At 40.4% G+C, this 26,453-nt stretch overlaps 1 protein-coding gene across 1 annotated transcript in view; it reads left to right on the top strand.

Moving 5' to 3' along the window:
- CCDC175 (coiled-coil domain containing 175) overlaps positions 1–26,453 on the top strand; it is a gene marked incomplete at both ends in the record, with an annotated part of 65,330 nt that overhangs the window by 10,674 nt on the left and 28,203 nt on the right. Inside the window, 9 exons of the mRNA XM_080808417.1 lie at positions 515–743; positions 2,456–2,578; positions 5,738–5,847; positions 9,659–9,740; positions 14,723–14,859; positions 16,892–17,002; positions 19,302–19,373; positions 20,299–20,434; positions 21,040–21,171. Of these exons, the coding sequence (XP_080664543.1) occupies positions 515–743; positions 2,456–2,578; positions 5,738–5,847; positions 9,659–9,740; positions 14,723–14,859; positions 16,892–17,002; positions 19,302–19,373; positions 20,299–20,434; positions 21,040–21,171 (1,132 nt within the window). The remainder of the gene's footprint in view (positions 1–514; positions 744–2,455; positions 2,579–5,737; positions 5,848–9,658; positions 9,741–14,722; positions 14,860–16,891; positions 17,003–19,301; positions 19,374–20,298; positions 20,435–21,039; positions 21,172–26,453) is intronic.

The raw sequence follows: 26,453 nt of genomic DNA, 5'->3' as shown, positions 1-26,453 counted from the left end.
GGATAAGAGCGTTCAGGTTAGGTTTCAAGCGTCTTCTGAACAGTGAAGACAGATTCTACACGCTCCTCCCTTGACTCCTGTCCCCCAGAGGAAGGCTAGCCCTCTCCTGGGCCCTCCCTGCAGGGCACTGGCAGGGATGGATCCATGGCGTGTTTCAGGATAAGATAGAACAATGCAACCTATCAATCCATTTGTTTGGTCACATTCCATTCACCTGCTTGAAACTGTTTTTGAATCCTTGCATACTTTAGACCAAAACATCCCATAGTTGCTACCAGGAATGGGCCGGGTGGGGTGAGGCAGGACCACATAACACTTTTGCAGCAGTGAACGGTTGCAAGAATGACATTTGTCTTGTGTTTCCTTCTCAACCAAGTTTAAGAGATCACAAAAACCTCTGAAGTAAGTATTTCTTAAAATTTCCCTCTTTATGGTGTTCATCTCCGCAAACAGACTTTAAATTCCTTTCCTAAAAACCATACTTTACATTCCGTGAACCATCCTTTTCTCCTAGTAAAGAGCAAGCGTTGCTGGGGAAGAAGCATGAAGAGTTAGTGTTGACGCTCAACCACACGATGGAAGAAAAAGCCGCTACGACTGTTTACATCAATGAGACCTACACCCAAATACACTTGAAGAGAAAAGAAATTGAATTACAAAAACAACATCTCAAAAAAATAGAGGAACAATTGGAAAAAGAAAAGGAGGAATTTTTGAAAAGAAAACAAAAATTGAATGAAGAGGTAAGTGGCATGATTCATTAAAAAAAAAAAAAAGAGTTATATAGAATCTCGGGCAGGAAATTCTCAAGGCTAACAAGCGTTCCATGCAGTACTTCCTGTGAACAGTGGGATGGGAATAGGTCAGAGATACAAGCACGCTGGAGCCCCTTGGTGTACACACTGGTTGTGTCCTAGCATCTCAGGTCATGGGAAAGAATATGAATGATGGGATTTGTAACACTGGGGTGGCCCCTTGCTCACAGGCAGCCTTACAGTGACAAGGACCTTGTGTTCATGGTATCTTGTTGCCTCTGACCATTCTGAGGCCATGTCTCTATGGACAAGACCAGGAGTTCTGCCCTGCCAAGCCTTCAGCTCCGACTAAATGCACTGGAACAGAGCAACCTGCAGAAGGCATAGGCAGAGCCAAGGGCTGCAACAGAAAAGACTATTTTGAGACTAGCAATTTGGGGAAAGTGGATAGGAATGACTACCACATCTTGGTATCTGCTAGGCTGTGTTAATTAAAATTCACCATCAGAGTAGCTTGTGATGGTTCCTCTTTGCTGTGCTTCTGTTACCCCAGGAGAGGCAGGGCTGTCTGCATGGGAGGTGTTCCTAGCAGACTTCCTTCTTCCCCATGGGTGGCAACCTAGCTCATGATGAGAATTGCAGCTGGGTCCCTGCTGCTGTCCTCTCTGAGATGGTCATGGGCATGACTGTCATGCAGGAAAATTGGCTAGGGCTCACAACCTGGGTAGCGCCCACCAATGTTCCCTGAAGGCACGTGATAGGCTGGGGTAACAGCCTGTAAATTTCCTTTACTTCCTATGAGAAAGGAATAATCTATTACAGCTATCTGAGTCTTTAAATTTGTAAGATCTCCCCTAATACAAAACAATTTGCCAATATGATGTCTATGACCGCAAGACCTTGGGAGAAGTCTTTGGCTGAAGAATGAACACAGAATTCTGATTTTCAACAAAATGTGTTAATCCCCAAATTCCATTCCTATGCAACAGTGCCCTGGTGCTGAGCTAATTGGCCATGATCATGTTCATTCTTAAGACACTTTGGGTGCAACGGCTTTGACAGCAAGCCACCCAAATGTATGCTTTCATAACTCTTTGGTACAGAGTTGAATATGCTTTCTCAGGCTTTATTACTCAGTTAGTTACCTTGTTCTTGATCATTTTGCCAGACAAATGCATTGATATGTTTGATTTGGGTCTGACAAGTAATCACAATATGTTCGATCTTGGTAGAATGGTAAGAAGTTGTCCAAGACTGTGAGCTGCCCAGTCTTCAGCGATTTTTACTCTGTTTTTAGTCTGCTTTTCTTTCCCATTAAAAAGAAGCAGGGGAGGAGATTTAGATTTCCAGATCATTCATCTTTTTTTTTTCTTTGATTTTCCTGATCTTATTAGCACACTGTAAATCTGGTGGCCACTGCTATGATGTTTTACGAGTAGATTGCTACCATGGCGGTTTGCTTTTAGAATTTGCCATTAATGATCATTGTTTTATTGCTCTTATGAATTTACTGTTTCAACATTTATAATTACAGTTAAACAAGCAAACCCTTTTGGGGGAGACGGGGTGTGTTTCTGTTGTTGTTGACAGACGAACAGTGGTATACTTAGACTGAGTCTGAATTAGATTAACAAAATGAAAACATTCGCTAAACTTTGTTCTCAAGTGTTTTGGTTGGTTTATCATGTTTATCACTACAGATTGAGAGATACAGAAAATCCTGTGAATTTAAGAGAGTAGAGACTTATAAAAAGAAGAAAGAATTGGATATATTAAAACTTCAAGAGTCAAAAATGAAAGAAAGAGTGACGACCAGCACAGTGGTAAGAAATAATAAGCAATGTTTTTTTCAAGCCTGTCCAGGGCACCTAGATATACATTGTGTTAAATATAAACAATAGCAGGTACTTTTTTTAAGGGAGTTAATTTTAACTCATCTTTACGCCATTCCAAGAGGATGTTTTTGACATGTTAACATTTTCTGACATTTTATTTAAAGTGTTGTAACACAACTGTGCTTTCTCCTTCGGGAATATGGTCCAAGGAAGGAAGTTTGGAATGCCTTAGGTTCAAATTGCATTTGACGGACCAAAATATTTTAAAAATGAATTTTTAAAAAGATTTTATTTATTTGAGAGAGAGGACAACTGGGGGTGAGGGGCAAAGACAGAGGCAGAAGCAGACTCCCCGCTGAGCAGGAAGCCTGATGTGGGACTCTATCCCAGGACCCTGGGATCATGACCTGAGCCGAAGGCAGATGCTTAACCAACTGAGCCACCCAGGCGTCCTAAAAATGAATTTTTTAAAATGCACTCAGAACTTACCAAATACATACAGAACCATATGTCACATCTCTGTGAAACTGCTTTATTGTACATCCCCAAATGAATAACCACAGGCAAATTCCTCACTTCTGCATGCATGATAATAAAACAGTTTAGTCTCTTCATTTACATTGGCCACAGAAGCATTGATATGAAAAGGGGACTATTTGTCTGAATTAGAACATTCTTAGGCATTCTGCCTTTCTGTTTTTTCAAATTGATAGCATTCATTGAAAGCCAGCACTCCTAAATATTTCATGATTTTTTAAAGAAATTATCCTTATTTTAAAGAAAATGGAAGCTTATGAAGGTGATTTAATGGGAGAGGTAAATGATAGTATCCCTTCTGTGTTAATTAAAACAGAACCGCCTACCAATCCTCTATCACAATGAGTTGAATTACTGAGTCTTTGGCGTATTCTGTCTGTACTGAGAGCTACTGGTAAAACTATTTGGGGCAATAGAAACATCACACTTCTTATCAGAATACTCAGTTAATTCCATTATACTTTTTATAGGGTGGTTCTGATTGTCTTAGTTATAGTGTGTCTATTATGATATCCAATTTATAGAACATAAGTAGAATAAAAATTTCTCCCCAATATCTGCCTTTGAAAAGATTTTTATCTGTTTTTTAATAGTAGATAGAGAAGCATGAGCGAGGCGAGGCTCAAAGAACGCAGGGTTTACACCAGATAGACTTCATCTGCAGGCCCAAGCTCCTGTCTCTGGTTTGGGCCTCATAAATCTTAAGGAACTCCACCAACCCAGCTTGGGAAGACACAGTATATATTCCTTAACCTGTACTCCCAAGATCTCTAGGACCATTCTGTAAGGCTGGAAGGTGACAAGGATAAACTCACCTCCAGTGTCCTCTCCACCTTCCACAAGCTAATCTGCCCACCCTGACCGACCTTACCAGTGGAGAATAGCATTTTTTTTAAAAAGATTTATTTATTTATTTATTTGACAGACAGAGATCACAAGTAGGCAGAGAGGCAGGCAGAGAGAAGGAAGGGAAGCAGGCTCCCTGCTGAGCAGAGAGCCCGACGAGGGGCTTGATCCCAGGACCCTGAGATCATGACCTGAGCCGAAGGCAGAGGCTTTAACCCACTGAGCCACCCAGGCGCCCCGAGAATAGCATTTCAACCACAAACTTGACTATCACAGAGACCTGGGGTTAAAATCTGCAACTCTACCAACCTGAAGTTTCCTCACATGTAAAATGGGGTAATAACATTGCCTACTTCAAAGGGCTGGAGCTCAAACGAGGTCCTGCCAATAAGGCTGTTAGCTGAGTGTTTTATATTTGGTCAGGGTGGGTGTTAGGGTTGTTACCCACTGAGATTAGAAAACCCATTTTGGCTCTGGATTGAGACAGCAAGGAATCTCAGGTTAACCTTCATGGGCTACCTGTGGTTTCGACAACTCTGTAGCTCAGTCACGCTGAGGTGATGTTGCCAGAAAAGGCCAATTGTGTGTGATTCTTAAGGTGGCTCCCACGTCCAGGGCAGCGAGGACTGAGGGTGAGGTGGGCCCGATGTGGGGCTTCACGGGTCCTCGGCATATAGCCCCTAATCCTTTAGACATTGTGCTCATGTTGAGGGCGGTTCTAAGATGACAGACCCTTGTCGACTCTGAAACTAGTTATGACCCAGTAGTAGAGGCATGTGGATACGTTAGAGGAAGAAACAGCTGGTGGGGAGCTTTCAGCCACCTGTCTTACCTGGTAAGAATGGGAGCCCCTCTGTGCTCCCCGCAGGTGTTTCTCTGAGTCCACACTGATGGTCAGGGTTAGATGGCATTACCCAATCGGCCTGTGGTCACTCCACACTGGGGAGCAGGGGAATTTGTCTGATCAGCTCTCTCTCCCCTCCATTCTCTTCCACAGCTGAAATGCAGACCAAGGTTCTATAAATGTTTGCCTCCCTTTTTTCATTTTCCTTTTTTTTTTTTTTTTTTTTTTGAGTAGGCTCCACACTGGCCGTGGAGCCCAACACAGGGCTTGAACTCCCCACCCTGAGATCAATGCTTGAGCTGAGATCAAGAGTTAGATGCTTAACTGAGCTACCCATGTGCCCCTGCCTTCCCTTTTCTTTATTGCAAAACTGCATTGTAAAAATGTTTCATTATGAATTTTCTCTGTTCATACTTCATCCTTTTAAATCATGCTGACATTTTATCACGGTACCCAACTGTAGCATTTCTGAAATACTGATTAAATATGAGGAAAAATTCTCTTCAGTATAAGCATATTTCTCAAAGAAATTTGTTTTTACTTTTTTTGTAATCCTCATTCTAATATTGTAGAATATTTTGATGATGATTATGAAAATGGAGATTTGTTTGGATTTTTTTTAAAGGTAGTCAAAATGAATTCATTATTTTGAAAGTTGTTTTTATAATTTTCATATTCTCACTGCTATATTTGGTTGGGCTCTCTCCAAAATGTTGGTTTTCTTCCTGATGATTTCAGGATTATTTCTGCCCAGGCTTGTTTTATGAAGAAACTATTTTAATAATTGTTTTTTATTTTAGCTAAAGGATACCCCCAGTGTAAAAGTTTAATGGGTGTTACATGAGTATTTAGTGAATCAAACACTGTCATGAATCATTTGGTAAAAATTGAGTGCCATCATTTTATTGAATTTTCAATAGGTTCTTAGTGATCACAATTTAGAGATAGCACGACTACAAGAATCAGTAAGACATTGGGAACAAGAGCTCGAAGAAATGAAGAAATCCTGTAAGATACTGGAGGATAAAATGTAAGTTTGATACTTTATTTTTTAGTGAAGCATTTCTTTCATTTTTTTAAAAAAAAATTCTTTTGTATTAGATGAAAACTATATTCTCTTAATTTACTGAAATTTGTGATAGCTTTGTAAAACCACCGCCTCATTTGGAAATTAACCAGTCTTTCAGATGAACAAGAGGAAAAAAAAGGGGATGAGGCAGTCATTAGGGAAAAGGCAGGGACTCTTTGGAATGAATTGTTCTCACTTTAGTTTCTGACTCCCTACAAATAAATATGCTCCCAGGGGAAGGCATTGGTGGGACCTCCTGTAAGACTCACCTACCCTGGCTATGACAGTTGTTCTTAGTTGAGGGGGGACTTACAGAACTTACTGAGAAAATAAAAGGAAGTTTCAGGGCAAAAACTTTGACCCATGGGACTGGGACCATGAACTTGAGGAAATCTGTTCACCCCAATGTGCGTAGTCTCTGCTTCCGTGTTTTATTCTGTCTTTACCTACATGCAGTGTCCTGTCCTTGGTGAGCCTGCGGCTCAGCATGGCCATTCCAAACCCTCTGAGTTTACCTGTCACAGGTCCATCTGTCTTTGGAGATGGATCTGCAGACTTCACCCAGGAGAATTCCCAGATTTCTCCCCAGAAGGTGTTTGGCCCAGCTCTGACGAGGAAGGTGGGGTCTTATGGTACAAATGTGTCTTCCAGGCCTACCCCTGGGTTCTCCTGATGGTTTAAAGGACAGATTTTGGACTTGGGTAGATTCCCCAAAAGGCAAGTACATGGATCCCATGTGGAATCTTATTATAGTATGGCTTATTCCTACTAGGATCACATGTATTGTAATTAAAATTATATCTTCTAAAACAGCAGTGCCACAAAAAATGCTGTTTTACCAACTTCTAGCCATAAAATAAGCAATAATCCTTATACTCAGTACCAGATTTATAAGTATAAAAGCTCAAGTAATACTATAATTAAAACTCAGAATAAAAAAATCCCTTTCTCTGAAAGTGATTCAATCGTTTTAGTTCATACGTATTTTAAAGAAAAACTAGCAAATAATCATGGAGGAAGATACAGATTAGCTCTTATTTCTAAGAGTTATGATTAAAAACCTTGCTATACTGATAAAGGTTTATTTATAAGCAGTCTTCATGTTAGCTAATTTGTTTTAAATATATTTAAGAAAGAAATGAGGATTCGTTGATCCATGTTTTTTAAGATTTTATTTATTTGAGAGAGAGAGCCTAAGCAGGGGAGCAGCAGAGGGAGAAGGAGAAGCAGACTTCCTGCTGAGCAGGGCGCCTGATGTGGCTCGATCCCAGGACTCATGACCTGATCATGTCCTGAGCCAAAGGCAGACACTCAACTGACTGAGCCACCCAGCTGCCCCTCACTGATCTATTTTTAATGGCACATCATTTTTTTTTCAATTCCAGCTTTTCAAGAGTTTTCATTCATATGGAATCTCCCTGAAGAAAAGTACACTTGATTAATTTGGTGACTGAAGTTTTAGGTTATTAATAAAACTATACCTTTCCCTCTTTACTACCAAGCAAATTAAAAGAAAATTCTTGCATTCATTTTGTTTTTCTCCTTTAGTTCATTTTCTCTGTCTATGGAGGTGGGAAAAGGCACATAAATCTTGCTTAGTAGATTCAAAGAGTCAAAACAGTATTGTTGTATAATAGTCTATAATATTCTTTTAAGAGCAAATTATATAAGAAACTAAAATAATTTGCACGAATTCATCTTCCTATTAATCTATAAGCTTTAATTTTTCCTCCGTGAAATATTTAATTTGCAAGCTTGTTACATATTTTGAGGTCCAAATATTGAAGGAAAAACGAAAGTCACTCAGCCGTCTGTATGGGGACAGTTAAGAGTAACCCAAGTTAACCACAAGTCCATGAAGGCATCGATAGTATAAACGTTGTTCATTATTACTGATGTCCAACATGATGTGTTGGCAGCATAAAGGCAAATCCAGTGCCTACCTTTCTAAATGGGTATGGTCTTTCTTTGCCATTCAGCTGGTTTTCAGCACTTAGGAAGTAGGAAGCTAAATCTTGTCTATAAGTGACATGTCATCTGTGACCCAGAGTACATCCTTGCCTTTGCAGTGCAGAACAATAGAGACGCTCTCTTAAAAGTGTTGAAATTATTTCAGATGTTGTGATTGCCAGTGACTTCCATCCTGCCAAACTGTAATGATCTAGACTCTCCCTTAAAGTTCTCGAATTCCTAATGGAATTTGACACAATTCTACCTTCTTCTTTTTTTTTTTTTTTTTTAAGATTTTATTTATTTACTTGAGAGACAGCAAGAGAGTACAGCGGGAGAGGGAGAAGCAGATTTCCTGCTGAGCAGGGAGCCCAATTTGGGGCTCGATCCCAGGACCCCAGGATCATAACCTGAGCTGAAGGCAGAGGCTTAACTGACTGAGCCACCCACACCCCCTACACTTCCACCTTCTTGAAATATTTCCTTCTTGTGCCCTCCCAGACGTTATAGTCCTTTATGTCACTCACTGCACTGCTCCTTCTCAGGGCCCTTTATTGGTTCTAATTCTTCTTTCTGACTCTGAATTTCGGAGTTCTTGGCCTTGCTCTATTCTCACCCTCCATACATCCAGTCTTATGGCTTTATATACCCTCTGTACCCCAGTAACTCCCAAATTTATATATCCAGCACTGAGTAGCAAATGCATAGACTCTACAGCTTATTTGACCTCTCCAGTTGGAGATATCACAAACATAACACGTCCTAAACAGAACTCTTAATTTGCCACCTCACTAAAACAGCTCTTCCCTCAGTCTTCCATGTCACCATTCACCTAGTTACTCCAGGGAAAACCTAGGAATCATCCACCATTCCTGTTTTCCTCACTACCTAATCCTAACCCAACTAACCAGCTAACCTAGCCCTAACCCAACTCAGATGCCAGCCAAATCCCAAGGTGTGTTGTTGCCTTTATCTTCAGAATATATCCTGAATCCAACTATTTCTTACTGCCTCTACCACTACAATGTTAGTCTGAGCTACGATTCTCCCTTCTGGACCATTGCTGTAGCCTTCTGCATCGTCTGTCTTCCTGTACTGTTGTCTTTCTCCACTAAAGTAGCCAGAGTCATCTTTACAAGATGGAAATCAGTTCATGTCTCTCCTCTGCTTAAAAAAAAAAATCCTCCCACGGTTTTCTCTGAACTTGTACTTTGTCCTCAAGCCCCTACATGATCTAGTGTCTGTCTACCTCTCTAGTCTTCTCATAATCCTCTCCTCATCAAATATGCAAAACTTGTTCCTGCCTCAGAATATTATCACTGGCTGTACCTTCTACGTGAAAAACTCTCTTCAGATCTTCACCTATCTGGCCCCTTCTCATCATTCAGGTCCTCCACAAGTCATCTCAAGAGGCCCTCCCTTACCACCTGTCTGAAAGCATTCTCACTCTCAGGATTTCTCTGTTCTTCACTCTACTTTGTATTCTTTAAAACACTTAACACTATCTGAAAGTTATTATTACTTTGATAACTTGCTTATATTCTGAGTACTTCACTAGAGTGTAATTTCCATGAGGGTAACAACTTTGAACTATATCTCTAATACTTATAACACCTGCAGAGTACAAGTGTCTGATCATTGTTTCTTAATAAAGACAGAATGTATTCATCAAAAGTAAATTTTTTTGCTTATTTTGATGAACATATCAATAAATGTGTTGCATAGGAAGATGGGGGTTATAAGTTTCTGGTATCATAAATAATTGTGGCTTTACTGGAAAACATGCCCTAATATGAATCTGTTTGGCTTCCTTTGATCATAGACAATTTTTTGTGAATACAAAAGAAAAACTGGAAGATTCATCTGGTATTGAAAAAGAGGAATTCTTGCAGAAGATAAAGCAGGTAGGAAGATGGAAATTAGGACTTTTAGGTTGTAATTCTTTTTTTTTTTTTTTTTAATGATACTGAGGTATGTACCCTCTATCCCTACACTTTGAAGAGTTTTGATCAGGAAAGGATGCTGTACTTTGTCAAATGCTTTTTCAGCATCTATTGAGAGTATCATATGGTTCTTGTTCTTTCTTTTATTAATGTATTGTATCACATTGATTGATTTGCAGATGTTGAACCAACCTTGCAGCCCTGGAATAAATCCCACTTGGTCGTGGTAAATAAGCCTTGTAATGTACTGTTGGATCCTATTGGCCAGTATTTTGGTGAGAATTTTTGCATCTGTGTTCATCAAGGATATTGGTCTATAATTCTCTTTTTTGATGGGATCCTTGTCTGGTTTTGGGATCAAGGTGATGCTGGCCTCATAGAATGAGTTTGGAAGTTTTCCTTACATTTCTATTTTTTGGACAGTTTCAGGAGAATAGGAATTAATTCTTCTTTAAATGTTTGGTAGAATTCCCCTGGGAAGCCATCTGGCCCTGGGCTCTTGTTTGTTGGGAGATTTTTGATGACTGCTTCAATTTCCTTACTGGTTATGGGTCTGTTCAGGTTTTCTATTTCTTCCTGGTTCAGTTGTGGTAGTTTATACATCTCTAGGAATGCATCCATTTCTTCCATATTGTCAAATTTGCTGGCATATAGTTGCTCATAATATGTTCTTATAATTACTTGTATTTCTTTGGTGTCGGTTGTGATCTTTCCTTTTTCATTCATGATTTTATTTATTTGGGTCCTTTCTCTTTTCTTTTTGATAAGTCTGGCCAGGGGTTTATCAATCTTATTAATTCTTTCAAAGAACCAGCTCCTAGTTTCATTGATTTGTTCTATTGTTTTTTTGGTTTCTATTTCATTGATTTCTGCTCTGATCTTTATGATTTCTCTTCTCCCGCTGGGTTTAGGCTTTCTTTGTTGTTCTTTCTCCAGCTCCTTTAGGTGTAGGGTTAGGTTGTGTATTTGAGACCTTTCTTATTTCTTGAGAAAGGCTTGTACCGCTATATATTTTCCTCTCAGGACTGTCTTTGCTGTGTCCTACAGATTTTGAAGCATTGTGTTTTCATTATCATTTGTTTCCATGAATTTTTTCAATTCTTCTTTAATTTCCTGGTTGACCCATTCATTCTTTAGAGGAATGCTCTTTAGTCTCCATGTATTTAGTCTCCATATATTTGAGTTCTTTCCAACTTTCCTCTTGTGATTGAGTTCTAGCTTCAGAGCATTGTGCTCTGAAAATATGCAGGAAATGATTCCAATCTTTTGATACCAGTTGAGATCTGATTTATGACCCAGGATATGATCTATTCTGGAGAATGTTCCATGAATGTTCCAGGTAGGAAGATGGAAATTAGACTTTTAGGTTGTAATTCATTTTTGGTTAATATTTTAAACATATTTGAAAAATGTGTAATTTTCCCAAAGTAGATTTTTCATGAATTAATAATAGTCATGGTCATTGACAGTAATTGATTTAAAGATTTCTATCCCCTCCCAAAACTACTTGATCCCAAAGTATTTTAAATATATGAAAAAGCAAATGTTATCTGTGTGAAAATGAATCATTTGGTAACTTGTCATGTGGTTGTGGTTATTTTACATTAGAAATATCCAGACCAATGGATATTTTTGTGTGAATTATTTAAAAAAAAAAAAAAAGGAACCTCCTTTCTGTTGTGTAGTACCTGTAAAGTCTAGCAACCTATACTACACTTAATAATGTCATGAAGTGTTTGAGTCAGATTTAGCCCCTGAGAGAAATCTCTGGACACTTTAAATCTTAGGTTAAAAGAAATATCCTAAGTACATAATCATGGGTGTAAACCAAATTTTATCCACAAGGTATTCATTAGAGCATTCATTATGATAGTTGAAAAATTAAGGGGAAGATACAGTTAATGTCCAACAAAAGGGTCTTGGCTAAATAAGTAACATCTCATAATATGTTATTACATGACAAATAGAACATAAAACATTGTAGGCAGATCTCTTCCAGAATGATTTGAGCTAATTAAATTCTTTCCACTTTTGGTTATGAGTTAATAGCATTAGGGATGGCTTTTCTCCAGGTTAGACCTACTCTGATTCTTTTAGTTGTGAAGATGCTGAAAGACAGAAACTAGACAAAGTTGGTTGGTTGGTTGGTTGGTTAGTTTTTAAAGTTGTCTTTATTTCTCTGGGCAAAGGATTTTTTTTTTCCTTTCTATTTATTTCCTATTGGAGGAGCTACAAGGCAGGTTTCAGATAATAGCTCCATAGTTTGTAGCCTCCCAGCTGTCTGGAAAACCTAGGATCCCTGCGCTGTCATGGCTTACTTGCTCATAGGGGCAAAGGCAGAGGGGTTTCCCCTTAATCCATAGCCCTCAGCCAAACTCCATGAGCACAAGTTAGTGACTGCTTCAAAGGAATCGGGGCTCTGACCCATTCATTATTTCCACTGGACTCTTGGTGGCAGACAATCTTAATTCTCATGAGATGTAATAGGCAAGCTCAGTGATGAACTGAAATTCTATGCTAACTTTATTTTAATTTTTTTATTATAAAATATCACACAGATACAGAACAGTATATACACTGTGGATGTACAGACTTTATGTACAGATCTATCTTTTGATGGATGTAATTTATTAGTTATAATGAAGTCCAGTTTATCAACCTACTCCTTTTTGTTTTTTAAGTCCTATGTCATGAAGAAATTCTTCTTCCATGATCTTCTAGAGGCTTTATTGTTTGACCTTTCACATTTAGGACTGACTACAAGGCATCTGGAGTCCGTGTGTGTGCGCATGTGTACACTGTGAGAGGATGGTCAAGATTCATGTTTTTCCATAAGGTTGTCCAGTTAATTAGCACCATTTAATGAAAAGCCAGTCTTTGCCTGTTACTATATTGTAATGGCATGTTTGTCATAAACCATATGTAGATCACAAATACATCATAAATATGTATGTAGATCTGTAGACTCTCTATTATGTTCCTTTGGACTTGTCTCTCCTCACATTAAAACCAGACTTTCTTAATTAGCAGCTTTAACATAAGCCTTTATAGTTAGTAGTTTAAATCCAACTTTGTTTTTCAAGATTGTATCTATTCTTGGCCCTTTGAATTTCTATCAGTCTGTCAAGTTCTGCCAAAGAACCTGTTTACATTTTGACTGGAGTTGCATTATATCTATAGATTAGGTTGGGTAATATTTGTTAATATTTTAAACCAATATTAATGTAATGTAATGTTACATTTTTACAATATCGAGGCTTCTGATCCATGAACTTGGTATGCCTCATTTACCTGAGGTCTTCTTTGTTTCCTTTGACATAGTTTGGTTTCACTATGATATGTCCACGTATTCTTTTTTTATTTCTCCTGTGTGGGATTCACTGGGCTTCTTAAAGTCACGAATTGCTGTATTTTATAAGTTCTGCAAAATTCTTAGTCATTATCTGTTCACATATTTCGTTCTCTTTCCACTTCTTCTGAGACTCTGATTATATGTACATATGTACATTGTGTGTGTACAGTTATTTGTACTAATATACATTTTCTCTATGTATTTTACCCTCTCTCCTGTATTTTCTGCCTTTTGTCTCCCCCTGCTGTATTCTGGGCAGAATGGCCTTATTTCGGCTCTTAATTTTGGCTATTGCAGTTTTTAAATGGTAATTTTCAAATCTGCTTTGTCATTCTTCACTATGTCTAATTCTTTGCTGTAACTTTCAAGTATTTCTAATATTTCTTTGATTATAGTAAGCACAGTACTTATATAGTTCAGTGTCTAATTCCATTCACTAGCAGATATTTTTGTAGATTTGTTTTCTGCAGTCTGTTGTTTCTGCCAATCTTTGTTCATGCTGTCTTACTTCCTTCTGTTCCTGGTGGAAAACTGTACACCAGACATCGTATTCGAATAAAAGAAATGTAGAAACAATTTGAAGCTTAGGATGATTCAGAAACAGACTTCCATTCATTTCCATCAGATGGCTGGGGCATTACCCATCTCCAGCCACTTTAATGCACTTTGACGCTCCCTGGTGATCAAAATCAGGCTGGACCATGGCTTACTAGCTTCCAACTTCCCCTTCTCCAGGATGTAAAGCTTTTTGGGATCCCAGACTAAAGTGGTGGAAGGTTACTCAGACTCAACACCTGGGGGAGCTGTAAGTGTTGATTTTTGCCCCTCTTGTCAAGTAAGAAAGTGAAATTCCCCCAAGTGTCTTCTTCCATGTCAGTAAATGTCCTCAGAATGAAAGGAGTTTTCGGTGCTAGATTGACTACTCTGGATTCTCAGTTTCTTGTAGAATCCCTCATTATTTTGTTTGTTCTCCAGCACTTCTAAGATTTTTTTTCATGCAGCTATTTTAGCAATCCTCAGCCAGAAGGTTATTTTGAACTACTCAGCCCATGAACTTCTCGGAAGGTTATTTTGAACTACTAAACCTGACTTTCTTACCTCATTTGAAGTAATTCAATAGAGACATCTTAAGTACAAAGTTAAGTACAAAGTTCACTAATGAGCACTATTTTTGTCCTTGAATAGAAGTATTTAACAAGAGGCAGCCATAGTATCTCATCCAAGAGGTTTTGAGCCAGAGCTAGTGTTGATGTTATATTTTCTTTTCCCAAGTGTAGGATGTACAGATCTTGCCGGATGATCTCAGTTTATTAATTCTGGTTCTTATTTCAATATGAATTATTATTCCTTGGTTTTTCCATCCGTGTTTACTACCTTTCTACATTTTTGTCATCATTTATAGGAGAGGCCCCAAGGTGTGTAATTGCATATTGGATATAGAATTACATCATTCAATAAATTTATGGCATACTTACTGTGTGCGAGGTAATATGCCCAGTGCTGTGGAGTCACCCGCATGACTGACGCCCCTCCAAGGAAATGTGAAGCAAGTCCTCTACTTCAATTGCTTTGGTTTTTTTTTTTTTTCTAGATCGCTGAGCAGCTACACAAAAATCGTTTACAGAACAAAGATCTACAGGAGAAATTTCAGACTCTTATCAGACAATATAAGATTGTCTTAAGCGAGGAGGATAAACTTTTTATGCAGAAACAGAAAATTTACGAAGAGTATGTTTCTATCCGTGATGCGTAAATGAATTGGCATGCCATAGTTACGGGGTGCCCTCCCTGGCCACAGAATGGTGACTCTCCACTTCAGCTTCTCCTAGTTTTCAAATCTGTTGACAACCATGAGATATTATTTACCCCAAATACATAAGCACACCTGATCTGCCTCTCTATGCACTGTGTAATGCTTTCCTCCTATGGGTCAGATCAGATCCATAAACACCGTGTGCATTATATTTACTTCTAAATCAGCTCCAAAAAAAAAAAAAAATCCTGTTGATCCTATGAGACTGTCTAGAGAATCACTGTGAGAACCACCTTCATCAGAAACTGGCTCTGTACCTCTCTTCCCTATCTCAGAGAAAGCTTTGGTCACTGAAACTGGGAAATTATTCAAGGAAATTCCTATCTTTTACTACCCGTTGGACTCCATTCAAGCACCAAGGCTGGTCAATGCCACCTCCCCGATGTTTCTCAGATATATCCCATTTTCTTTTCCAATATCATTCTCTGGTTTGTCCCTCCAAAGCTCTCCCCACTTTCAGCTTTGCCCTCTTCACTTGTTGCCCTCCCTTCCAACCGAATGATCCTTCTGAAACCTATATCCCCTTAAACATAGCTTAGTAGATAGTGGGCATTCACCAATAGTTTCTTAATGAATACAGAACAACATCTTGCAAGCATGAATTCTTTAAGTAATAATCCATCACTACAGGTGACGTGAGATTACTGGGGAGCGCAATTACAGTGTCCAGGAGCACTGACGTGAAACTGGTTTTGTGGTCCGTGGGGTATTGGAGCTGCAGACAGTTTTGCAATCATTACATCTCATCCAATTTGAATTGCGTACTGAGAATCTGTTGTTAGGAGTTCTTTAGGCAAAAATTTCCCCCAGAGCAATACTGTTATCAGTTTTAATTATGAAATGTGCTGATGAGAAACAATTGGAACATTAAAACATTTACTGTTGTTCCTGGTTTTTGTCTTCAACTGGGGCTGCCCTAACTGAACCCCATACTCTGGGTGGTTTCAACAACAGAAATTGATTTCTCAATTCCAGAGGCTGGGTGTCTGAGATCAGGGTGCCTGCATGATCAGGTTCTGATAAGAGCCCTTTCTCCTGGCTTGCACATGGCTGCCTTCTCACTGCATTTTTACATAGTAGAGAGAGGATGAGGACAAGCTCTCTGGCGTCTCTTCTTATGAGGGCCTCCACCCCATCATGACCTCATCTAATCAGGTGACCTGATCTCTTTGCAAAAGCCCCATTTTCAAATACCATCACCCTGGGTGTTAGGGCTTCAACATACGAATCTGTGGGGGACACAGTTCCGTCCATAGCAGTTTTGAAGATGAGACACAGAAACAGAACCCTTTCTGTTACAGGAATGTCCTATCAATGTCTGGAAAAAACTGACATTGAACAAAACTGTATGCTTCCCATTATTCTCTCTGCAAATGGGAGACAAAATATAACCACTTTGTATAGAATGCCTCGTGGGTGCCATGCCACACACTGGCTTGAGCTCTTTTCATTGCATTTAATCCTGACACGTGGTGAGCATTTGTGGGCCCTATTTTATGAATGGGGAAACCGAGGCTCATCCACAGGCAGAGTTTCTTCCTGAGGTCACACTGCTAGAAAGAGGTGAACCCAAAATTTAAAGTTGTTATGACTGGTTCCTTCACTCTTCACAAAAGAAAATAGTAGAATTGATAAATGCGTTACAAGAGACATCCCCACTCAGAGGGATGGAGTCTATAGTATCCTTCTTGTGGTTTATTAATTAATAATTAATTAATGCTCTTCCCATGGCTTGGGGATTTTTAGAAGTTTAGATTTAGCCACGACTAGCAAAAAGATTTTGTTTCTATTTTTACTCATTTGTTCAGTTAATAGTTTATGAGCTGAACTTCCCAGCCTACTTTCTTACATTCTTACTTGTGATTCTATATCCTCTCTTGCTGAGGAGTGAAAATGATGATTTCACCCTTCCACATATGATAACTCTGTTTTTTTTTTTCATGGTAGGAATCAGAAACAACTGGCGTTCATTTCTCAGAAAGAAAACTTCCTATCACAAAGAAAAGTAGACATCAAAAATATGGAAGAAGGACTTGTCACGCTCCATGATCTTCATCGGTAGGCCTTTGAAACTTTTCGTCTTTGTCTTCTCTGCATTTATTTTTTAACATACGGTAACAACAGAGCTGACAACCTCTGATATCTTATAGAAAAGGAGGCTTATAATTCACTGTCTCTATTTTACAGTCTAGAAGTGTCATTATCATCGAACCTATCATTGAAAGGTTAGGCAGGTCCTAAGTTCCATACAAGCTACATGTCCATACAAGGACATGAGAAATGGACCCATTAACACTCCAGTAACAAGAGCATGCGAACATTGTCACAACACTGACCCCTCTATGGTATTCATTTCTGCCGTTCTAAATCTCATTGAAAAAGTAATGCTTGCACCTGATTTTAAAATTCAAATATAGAAATGTTTAGCTTAGAGGAATAAAAGTTACCCTAATCTCCATACCCTTCCCCCAAGATCTCACTGTTAACAGTTTACTATATATGCTTTCCATATAGGAATATGTTTGTACATCTAAAAATGGGATTGTCCTTTTCTGTAACTAGAATTTTCCACTTACATTTGGGTAACTTACACAATATTATGCTTCAGTTGTAGCCCAATAAAAAGCTGGAAATAATATATCTGTGAGAAATGATGAATATGGTAAATGATAACATTTGGAGAACTTGGTGAAAGGTATGGGGGAATGTTTGTATTAATTTTTATACTTTTCTGATTTTAAAACTCAGAAGAATACAAAATTTTGTATATGGGACCTCATTCCTCATTCTTTCTTTAACTATATAATAATTCTTTTACAGATTATGTTGTTTTATTTAACCAGTACCCTACTGATGGACTTTGTTTTTGTGTTTTCTTTGTGTGTGTGTTTTCTATATTACAAGCACTATTCAAAGTTCACATCACATAAAGATATACTTTAACATCTATATCTCTGTCCACCTGTACAACTATTTCTTTTTAATAAAGTCCTTTAAAGTTGAATTACTGGATCAAAGGGGTTATATATTTTTTCATTTTTATAATTTGAATATATTTTGTTATTTGAATACAGGGCAGTGGAACAACTAGCTTATAGTACTAAGATAGCGGTGATTGAATTTGACCTGTACCAACAGAAATCTAGAACATGCAGGATGTGTGGATTGCTTGTCCTTATGCTGTTAAACAACATACTTAAACATCTGTTTCTTGTGTTGGTTTCAGAAGGGAAACTATGAACTCTTCACTGTGAAAGAGCAGGAAAACAGAATTAGTTTGAGTAGGGCTCATATTTTCCACATGATTAATAGAGATTCCATAACCGGTTGTTATGCCATCATTGCTCTGGGCACCAGGAAGCTCAGAGCCAAATTTACGACCCAATATCGGTTTCCACTTAGGACTTTGTGTATTACTATTGTGTTATTTTAAACTAGTTCAACTTCTCGGTGAATTAAGCCAAATATATAAGTAAATAAAATCACTGAGGTTGGGGCACATTGTGAAGAAACTCACAGTTCTGGGGAGGATAATAGATTTATTGAGGTAGGAAATCAAGAGCCCAGACTATGATTCAAATGGAGAAAAAGGGAGGAACACAGTTGTTTCTAGTTTCACAGCATTACCTATTCTGTTTCAGTTATGAATATTTCTATTTTTCAAAAGACAAAGTCACATTTTACTTTTCTGTGTCTGAAGCACTTAATAGGAAAAAAGGGAATAAAAATAATCAAGTCCTCTAAAACCTGTGTTAGACTCTTCATGTTTCTATCCATCCCAGATTCACAAGAAAATCTTCCATCCTCAATTGTTACTTACCACTAGTACAAAAATCAATACAGGCTTTCTCAATTATATGTTGCATCAAATCAGGACTCAGTCTAGAATCCAAAGTTCCTCACCAGTTTGTTGACCTTCATCTGTCCCATGTCACCATTATTACTTCCCTCAATGTCCTCTGTCTGCAGCAAGTCCGTGTTGGTCAGAAGAGTCTTGACTTGCTTCTCCTTTTCCGTGTCTTTGCAAAGGATGATGCCCTTTCCATCGTGGGATTCCACCTCCATTCCGCAAATCTGTCTTCCTCCCTCTGTTAAATATTAAACTCCAATAAGCTTTCCTCAGTTGTCTCCCCAGAATCTTTTCTTCCCTCCCTTGGGTATCCACCACAATACTTGCACTTGTATGAAATCATAATTTTCTCTGAGTCTACCACTACCTTTAGTTGTTTCACTATGTTTGGTTTGTCTCCCAATTAGATGGTAATCATCTTGTGCACAAGAACGATACGTCAAGTCTTTTATAAATTCTGCTGGCTTCCACAAATGCAAAACCGAATGTATGTTTTCTTGTTTTTAGAGCAACAAAGTCAGTTTATCGGAAACAAATAGAAATCCTGAGTGATAACCTGCAAAGAGAAAATCAGAGATGGTAAAAAAAAAAAAATTCATTTGTGTTATGAGTAGTATATGTTTATCTTAATGAATAGTGCCTCAGCGTAGGGAGGAAGTCAGAGTACTTGTTGCTGGCTGGAGTCCAAGGAAATTAGTTTCCTAAATTAAATTTTGAGTTCTCTCAGGTCTAGATGTGTTTGTTATTTTGATGTTGGGACACTGAACAGAACCAGAGTTTCCCATTTCAGTCAAGTGAACTCACCAAAGAGCGAAATTGCCAAGACTGGTGCCATACCTCTTGCTCACCAGGCTTCGGTGTGGACCAGTAGGGGAGGTGACAGAGGAGCACGGATAAATGTACGGGCTCTGAAGATGGGCTGCTTTGGCTGCTCTGTCTCCTACCAGCTCTGTGCCCAAGGCCACATTATTTAGCAATCTCTCTTCTCCCATTCCTACAAAGTGGCCAATGATGGTAGCACTCACCCTGTGAGGTCACCACGAATGGTAAAGTAGATGATCTGTATCAAGTATTGAGATGACTCCCTGGCACCTAGGAAGTATTTGCAAAAACTTAACTGTATTTTATTGTTGTTGTCATTGCTATTAATATCATGTACAAGACTTCAATTGCACATTTTTACCCTCCTCCAGTGTAGCTTTTTTATGTGGCCATGGAGGGAAAAGTTTGGAGAACCCAGAAGGTTGAAATCCCTTATTAGCACTCTGGGTAATTTAGAGAATTTCACTACTATTCCTGCCTGGGTCTCTTCTCTTAGCCATCTGCCCCTGAACCTTTCCCATTTCTATCCTTTACCTAAAGGAGAGGAGCTGCCACGTGTGGTCTGTCCACTGTCCTATTGGACGTATAATCATGTTAAGATTGTTTTAGCTTTGAATTCCTTCATCTTTTCAGTAAACCATTACGTCAATTTAACGATGATTCTTTGTGTTCGAATTTCTAGTGTTATAACTCAGTGGAGAGTAGCTTGTTTGAGAAAAAAACATGCCCGTTGGAGAAATAAGATAAAAATTGAAATAGGAGAAATTTTAGATAAAACTCAGAGTTTGGAGCTCAGACGCGCTGAATTATTGCAAGAGGTAAGGAAGTCCAAGAACTTAATAGGATTACTCCGTGTTAGTACGGCCTTAGAATTACTACCTCGTTATCAGTGATTCTCCTTCACCTAATTCAACCTTACCTTGTTAAAAGATGTTTTCCTTTCTGGCAATGTTTAGAGTGCATTATTTAACTTTCTTAAGAAGTGTATCTATTTGTTGTGTATTAAGTGTAGGAATTTAGCAAACAAAGTAGCACTTCTCTCTAGAAGATGCTTTTGAAACAGGCCACCAGAAACTTATTTGATGTTAACTTTTGGGGAAACTCTCCCTAAAAAAAAAAAAAAAAGATACTAAACATCACTTTAGTTCCAGTATTGGCCCTCTGCCCACCGTCCGGCCCCCACCACTCCCATTCCCCATTTCCTCCTGTAGCTTATAGAGATTGTCTGGTGAATAAATTAACCTCTGCAGGGAAATGAAGTGTTCCTCTCAGTGGTAACTGTGAAATAATATAAGTTAACACTGGAGCCACGTCTCATGCAAAGAGATATTCACTCTTGGCTGTTTGAAAATGTGAGGCTGACGGCTACAAAGGCAAATGGCAAATCTTCAGGTTTGGGTTTTTTTTTCCCCCCCCTTGTTAGACCACTGTACGAGAAAAAGAGATCACTGAATTTTTGGCAGAGATCGAAAAAGTTACATTAGAATTAAAACAAACGGAGGAGAAATTTATTGTCAAAGAAAAAAAGTTAATTCAAGAGTTGAGCAAGTATGAGGTAAGTTTTGTTTTACATCTAAGAATGATTTTAGATGGCTCTGGGGGGAGCGGTATATTTCATGCTGTTGTAATCAGGTCGACATAAAATCTTCCAGTGTGAGCAAGGCTACAATTTCAGTATGATCCTTTTTTTTTTTCCCTAGAAAAAAAAAGAGCAAAAAAGCATTTTTTCTTTTTTTCAGTTAGAACAGAAAATTAGACACTTCAAGTTGGGTAGAAGTGCTGGCAAAGTCCATGGGGACAGGAGGAGGACAGCAAGGAGCCACGGCGATCCGGCCCGGGCTGGCCAGGGAAAGCAGCAAAGGGCGAGGGAGGCCAGTCAGGCCAAACGCAGAAATCCTCGTTAAAGAGAGGGAATCCCACTGAGTTGGGGCTGCTAGGAGCCGATCTGGGGTGAGCATGGATGCTGAGCAAGGTAGAGAAAAAAGGCACAGAGGGTACCCAGGGGGCCCAGAGATGGCGGGTCTCTGGAAAGACAATGGAAGACACAGCTTTTCAAGGTGATGGTGTTACCTTGAAAGGTGAGGGGGTGTTTCTGAGAGACCTACCTTGGTACATTGGGATGAGGAGAAAAGAGATGGTGGGAGAAACCCTTCTGAACTTGATTCGTTTTGAAGAGGAACAGAGGAACAGAGGTCTGCCCTCTGAAAGAGGGGCTTTCTTTGAAGACAACTGTCCCTTGCCAGAGTGGGGGAGCAGGGGGTTCTGACATTTCAAAGTTTAGTTCTTGCCAAGCCCACACCTACCCGCACAACCCCCACCAAATCCTGCAGAAATTGTCTGCAGATAACCGGCGCAAGAAAAACCAGTTCTTTCTAACAGGAATGACAGAAAAGGAGCAGCTATGTCTTCCACACAAAAATAGTAGGAGAAAAACAAGTGAAAGAGGGAACAAAAGTTTCCAACAGGAGAACACTCAGAAAGATGGTGTTGGGATGCATAACATTTGTGACCAAATGCTCCTCCATAAATTTTTTTAAAAAATTGTAATTTCATAGACGTGCCAAGGAAGTCAGCAACATAGAAACCTAGGAACTCAGGGAAGAGGGATCTGAAGGGGATGGCCAGAAATAAGAAGAGTGAGATGGAAACTGGCACAACTCAGGGAACAAAGAAAGGAGAGAAAGCATTGCACGAATTCAGATAAATAAGAAAAAGTGGAGGGGAATCAGGGTGGGAAGTATTTCTCCAGTTGCCATCTGTCTGGGTGCCTAGTATTCTCGATGCTGAATCATGCACACACAAAAGACGACAAAACTCTACTCTTATGGTGCTCACATCCCAGTGGAGGGAGATTGAAAATAAACAAGATAAACAAGTGGAACATTTAGTATATTCAGTGGTGAGAAATGCTAGAGAGGAAAATAAAGCAGGGACCAGGGGATAGGGCGAGTGTGTGATACAGCCGTGTGCGGTGGGAAGGAGGACCATCAGAGAAAGAAGGGTAAGTCCTGGAGGCAGTGAGGACGTGGGCTGGGTAGCTATGTGCAGAAGCGGGCTCCAGGCAGAGGGCATGCCCAACACAAAAGATTGAGGCAGGACTGTCACCTCTGGGGAATAGCATGGAGGTAGTATGGCTGGAGCAGATAGGAAGGAGAGGGAGCCATCTTCCGGAAGTAGATGTTGAGCTGGAACAAGGAATGCAAAGGTTTATTAGGGAGTAACACCTGTGAAAGGACTGGGAAGGGGAAGCCATCGGACATTATGGAACCTGCAAACTCTCTGGGGTGCTCTTGAGCAAGAAGCACCTTGTCCGTTAGCAGAGCCCTGCCTGAGGCAGGCATGACCCCACCCATGCACCACCTCCTTGCTCAATTGGTCGATTGGGGGCCACCCCTCAAAGAGCATGACCTTCACTAGATGACCAAGGAGACTCTGAAGGAGCCGACCACTGGAGGCTGGCAGTTGACCACACTCCTTGCCACAAGGCAGTGAGTCCTTCCTTGAGGGGCAATCCAAGAGGGAGGGTCATTCCCAGGTCTGCCACCTTATAGGCCATTGTGAGGATTTTGTCTTTTCTCTGCGTGGGCTGGAAAGCCAGGAGAGGGTTCTGAGTGAAGGGCTGAAATAACCTGATTTTCATTTAAATAGACGCTCTCTAGCTGCTATGTTGGGTAAAATTTAGGAAGGCAGTGGTGGAGGCAGGAAGACCAATGAGGAAGCCAGAACAATATTCCAAGTGGATCAAGTAGCTCGAACGAGAGTGGTGACTGAGGAAGTGATTGAAAGCAGGCAGTCAGCACATCAGGTATTTCTTGAGACAGAGCTGGCAGAGTTTACCATCATGCTTAATGGTGAACCAGTGGAGGCAGTCCCCATCAAGCCAGCAGTGAGGTAAGGACACTAGGTAACATGGCATTGAGGCTTAAACAGTGCGATTAGGTGAGGTCAGTTGGCTGTCTTCCAGCAGCCACCCCACTTGTCAGGCTGTGCGCCCGCCACAGGGCTGTGTCCACTTGTGTCTAATTCACACAAAGGCAGCTTATGTGCCACTATTATAAAGCAACAACCCCCTTTCCCCTTGATAATCCTCATCAGTAACCCAGAGCAAATTGGAAATTGGAGTCGCATTTCTGCCCTTGGTTCAGGGACGTGGGGAGCCACAGGCTTCTACATTATTCTGATCTAATGCTGACACATTGAGCATGAGTGGGTCCACTGGATGCTACAGCCCTGTGTCTGGCAGAGTTCCCAGGACAAGGGTCCATTAGAGGACGTGACCTTCTGTGGTGGTGGGAACTGCTTACACAGTCCAGTGAGGTTGTCAGCGTCCCGTCTGGAGTGGGGGCCTGAAGGCTGCAGGGCAGGCAGGTGGCAAGGGAAGGTGGACAGGAAGTCATAGGATGAGCTGGAACGCATCCCAATGAACAGGGACTGGGACCCGCATCAGTCTCTCTCTTTCCAAGGCTCCAATTCCAAGGGGTTGCTGCAAAGGCCAGAGCCCACCATCACTGAACTAAGTGTGCACGTGGCTCAGGAATCAGGGAACCTTGAAGGAGCTGAAGAAGCTGCGGGTCTGACTGATTCAGGAGACAAATGCTAACTTGCCTGAGAGGCAGCAGCACGTGGTACCAAAACCCTCCCCGAGAGCACGAAACAAGAGCATGGTTTCTTGTCAGGGAAGTGCTGGCAGCTAAGTCGGTATAGATCATGGGGATGAATTCACGCATTCACATACCGCCTGAGACGCCCCAGGCTCTTCTTAGAGAACATAGTATAGATAAGACACAATTGAGTTTCATAACACTGCAGTGGGGAAAAATTCACTCCTGATTCTGCATTGTAATAGGTTTAAATTATAGTGGTGTGTTTTTTTGTAAAGATTTTATTTATTTGACACAGAAATCTCAAGTAGGCAGAGAGGCAGGCAAAGAGTGAGGAAGAAACAGGCTTCCCACTGAGCAGAGAGCCTGATGCAGGGCTCGTGCCCAGAACCCTGCGACCACGACTTGAGCTGAAGGCAGACACTTAACCAACTGAGGTGGTGTTTTGTTTAAAGATCTTATTCATTTATTTTAGAGAGAGAGAGAGCACGCGAGCAGGAAGAAGGGCAGAAGGGAGAAGGAGAGGGACAAGCAGACTCCGCACTGTGTGGAGCCTGGCATGGGGCTCAGTCCCATGACCCTGAGATCATGACTTTAGCCGAAACTAAGAGTTGGCCCCCTAACTGACTGAGCCACCCAGGGAGCCCATTAAATTACAGTGTTGTTGTTGTTGTTGTTGTTTTTTAATTTATTTGACAGACAGAAATCATAAGTAGGCAGAGTGGCAGGCAGAGAGTGGGGGGGAAGCAGGCTCCTAGCTGAGCAGAGAGCCCCATGAGGGGCTCGATCTCAGGACCCTGAGATCATGACCCGAGCCGAAGGCAGAAGCCTTAACCCACTGAGCCACCCAGGCGCCCAAATTACTGTGTTTTTATCTATGTTTTTGTCTTTCTATGTTTATTCCTAAGGATCTAATGGCAGTTCAGGAGGGGACGTATGAGGCTGGCCTGTCACTGTATTAATTAGGGCACAGATAAGCTGCTTTATCAAAGAGTTGCCAAAATACAGTGAACATAAACAAGACATGTGTAGTTAAGTGTTAGCAACCCTCTCTCCTTTATTGGGAAATTGATCTTGGCTTAACTTTCTGGGTCATTCCCGTAGAGCCTGGTAAAGGTAGATGACTAAAGTTGTACTATCAGGCAACATTGCTTGTGTGGAATGACCCGTGACTGGTATGCTGTATCTCGATGGGTAGAGTAACTGGTGAGAAACTAGAACATTGGATTTCCTTGGGCTTGGTGCCTCTTCTAAGTGGGCGTGTCCCTTTCTGGGACCTAGAAGGTATACCCAAATGATGCTGACTCCTGTTGGAGCATGAGACTTCAAAACCAGGGGGGCTATCACATCCACCCATGTGGTGTCTTCCTCTTCCATCTGAGTTATCACTTTGGTGGGGTCAAAGGACACTACTATCTCCTGGTCAGCTGTGTTGTGAGGGTACCTCCTTGGAGAAGCATGCCAAGCATTGCCCTGTGGCACCCAGGGGTTTCTTTGGATTATGTGTATGTGCAACTTGGATAAAAATAAAAAGTAAAAAAAAAAAAAATTTTTTTTTTTAATAAACTGGGTCAAGTATGGCCTATTCAAATCTAAAGAATCTGAGTATCTAGTTGAGAAGATCCCCTGATGTGATCATTCCAGAAGAGGAATGTTTATGTCTCTTTCCCATTACAGGCCAAAGAGAAGGGGTCGAAGCTTGGTAGAGCAGCTCCGCCATCCTCAGCATGAGGATCCATAGGCAGATCCAAGTGGCAGCTTCCCTTCTCCTTCTTTTCCAGCCAGGCGAAGGAGGGAAGGACCAAGGGGGCACATGCTGCTTTCTGTGGAAGGGGGGGACCCAGAAGTGGCACATACCACTTTTGCTCACAAACTCATTAGTCACACCTACTTGCAAGGAAAGCTTGCTTTCACTGTAGCTGGCAGCCGTGCACTGCGCTAGAACCCAGAAGTCCTGATATCGAAGGACAGAATAGTTAGGAAATGTCAGCTGGCTGTCTCTGCTGTAGTCCTCATGACAAACCCACCCTGACTTTCTGAGGTCCCATCTGGACCCTTCTAAGGGCCAACTATTATTTCCTTTGAAACTAAGTAAGTAAGATCTGAACAATTAAACAGGCATTTTCATGTTTTGTTTGGGACACTTTTTGCCCATTTAGCATAGAAATATATATATAATTATTTCTGCCCTTTTCCCCATTTCTTACTTGTACCCACACTTCTTAGGACTTTTATG

The sequence above is a fragment of the Martes martes genome (genome assembly GCF_963455335.1).
Source record: "Martes martes genome assembly, chromosome: 7".
Taxonomy (NCBI): Eukaryota; Metazoa; Chordata; class Mammalia; order Carnivora; family Mustelidae; genus Martes; species Martes martes.
This window is presented reverse-complemented; position numbering and strand designations above follow the sequence as displayed.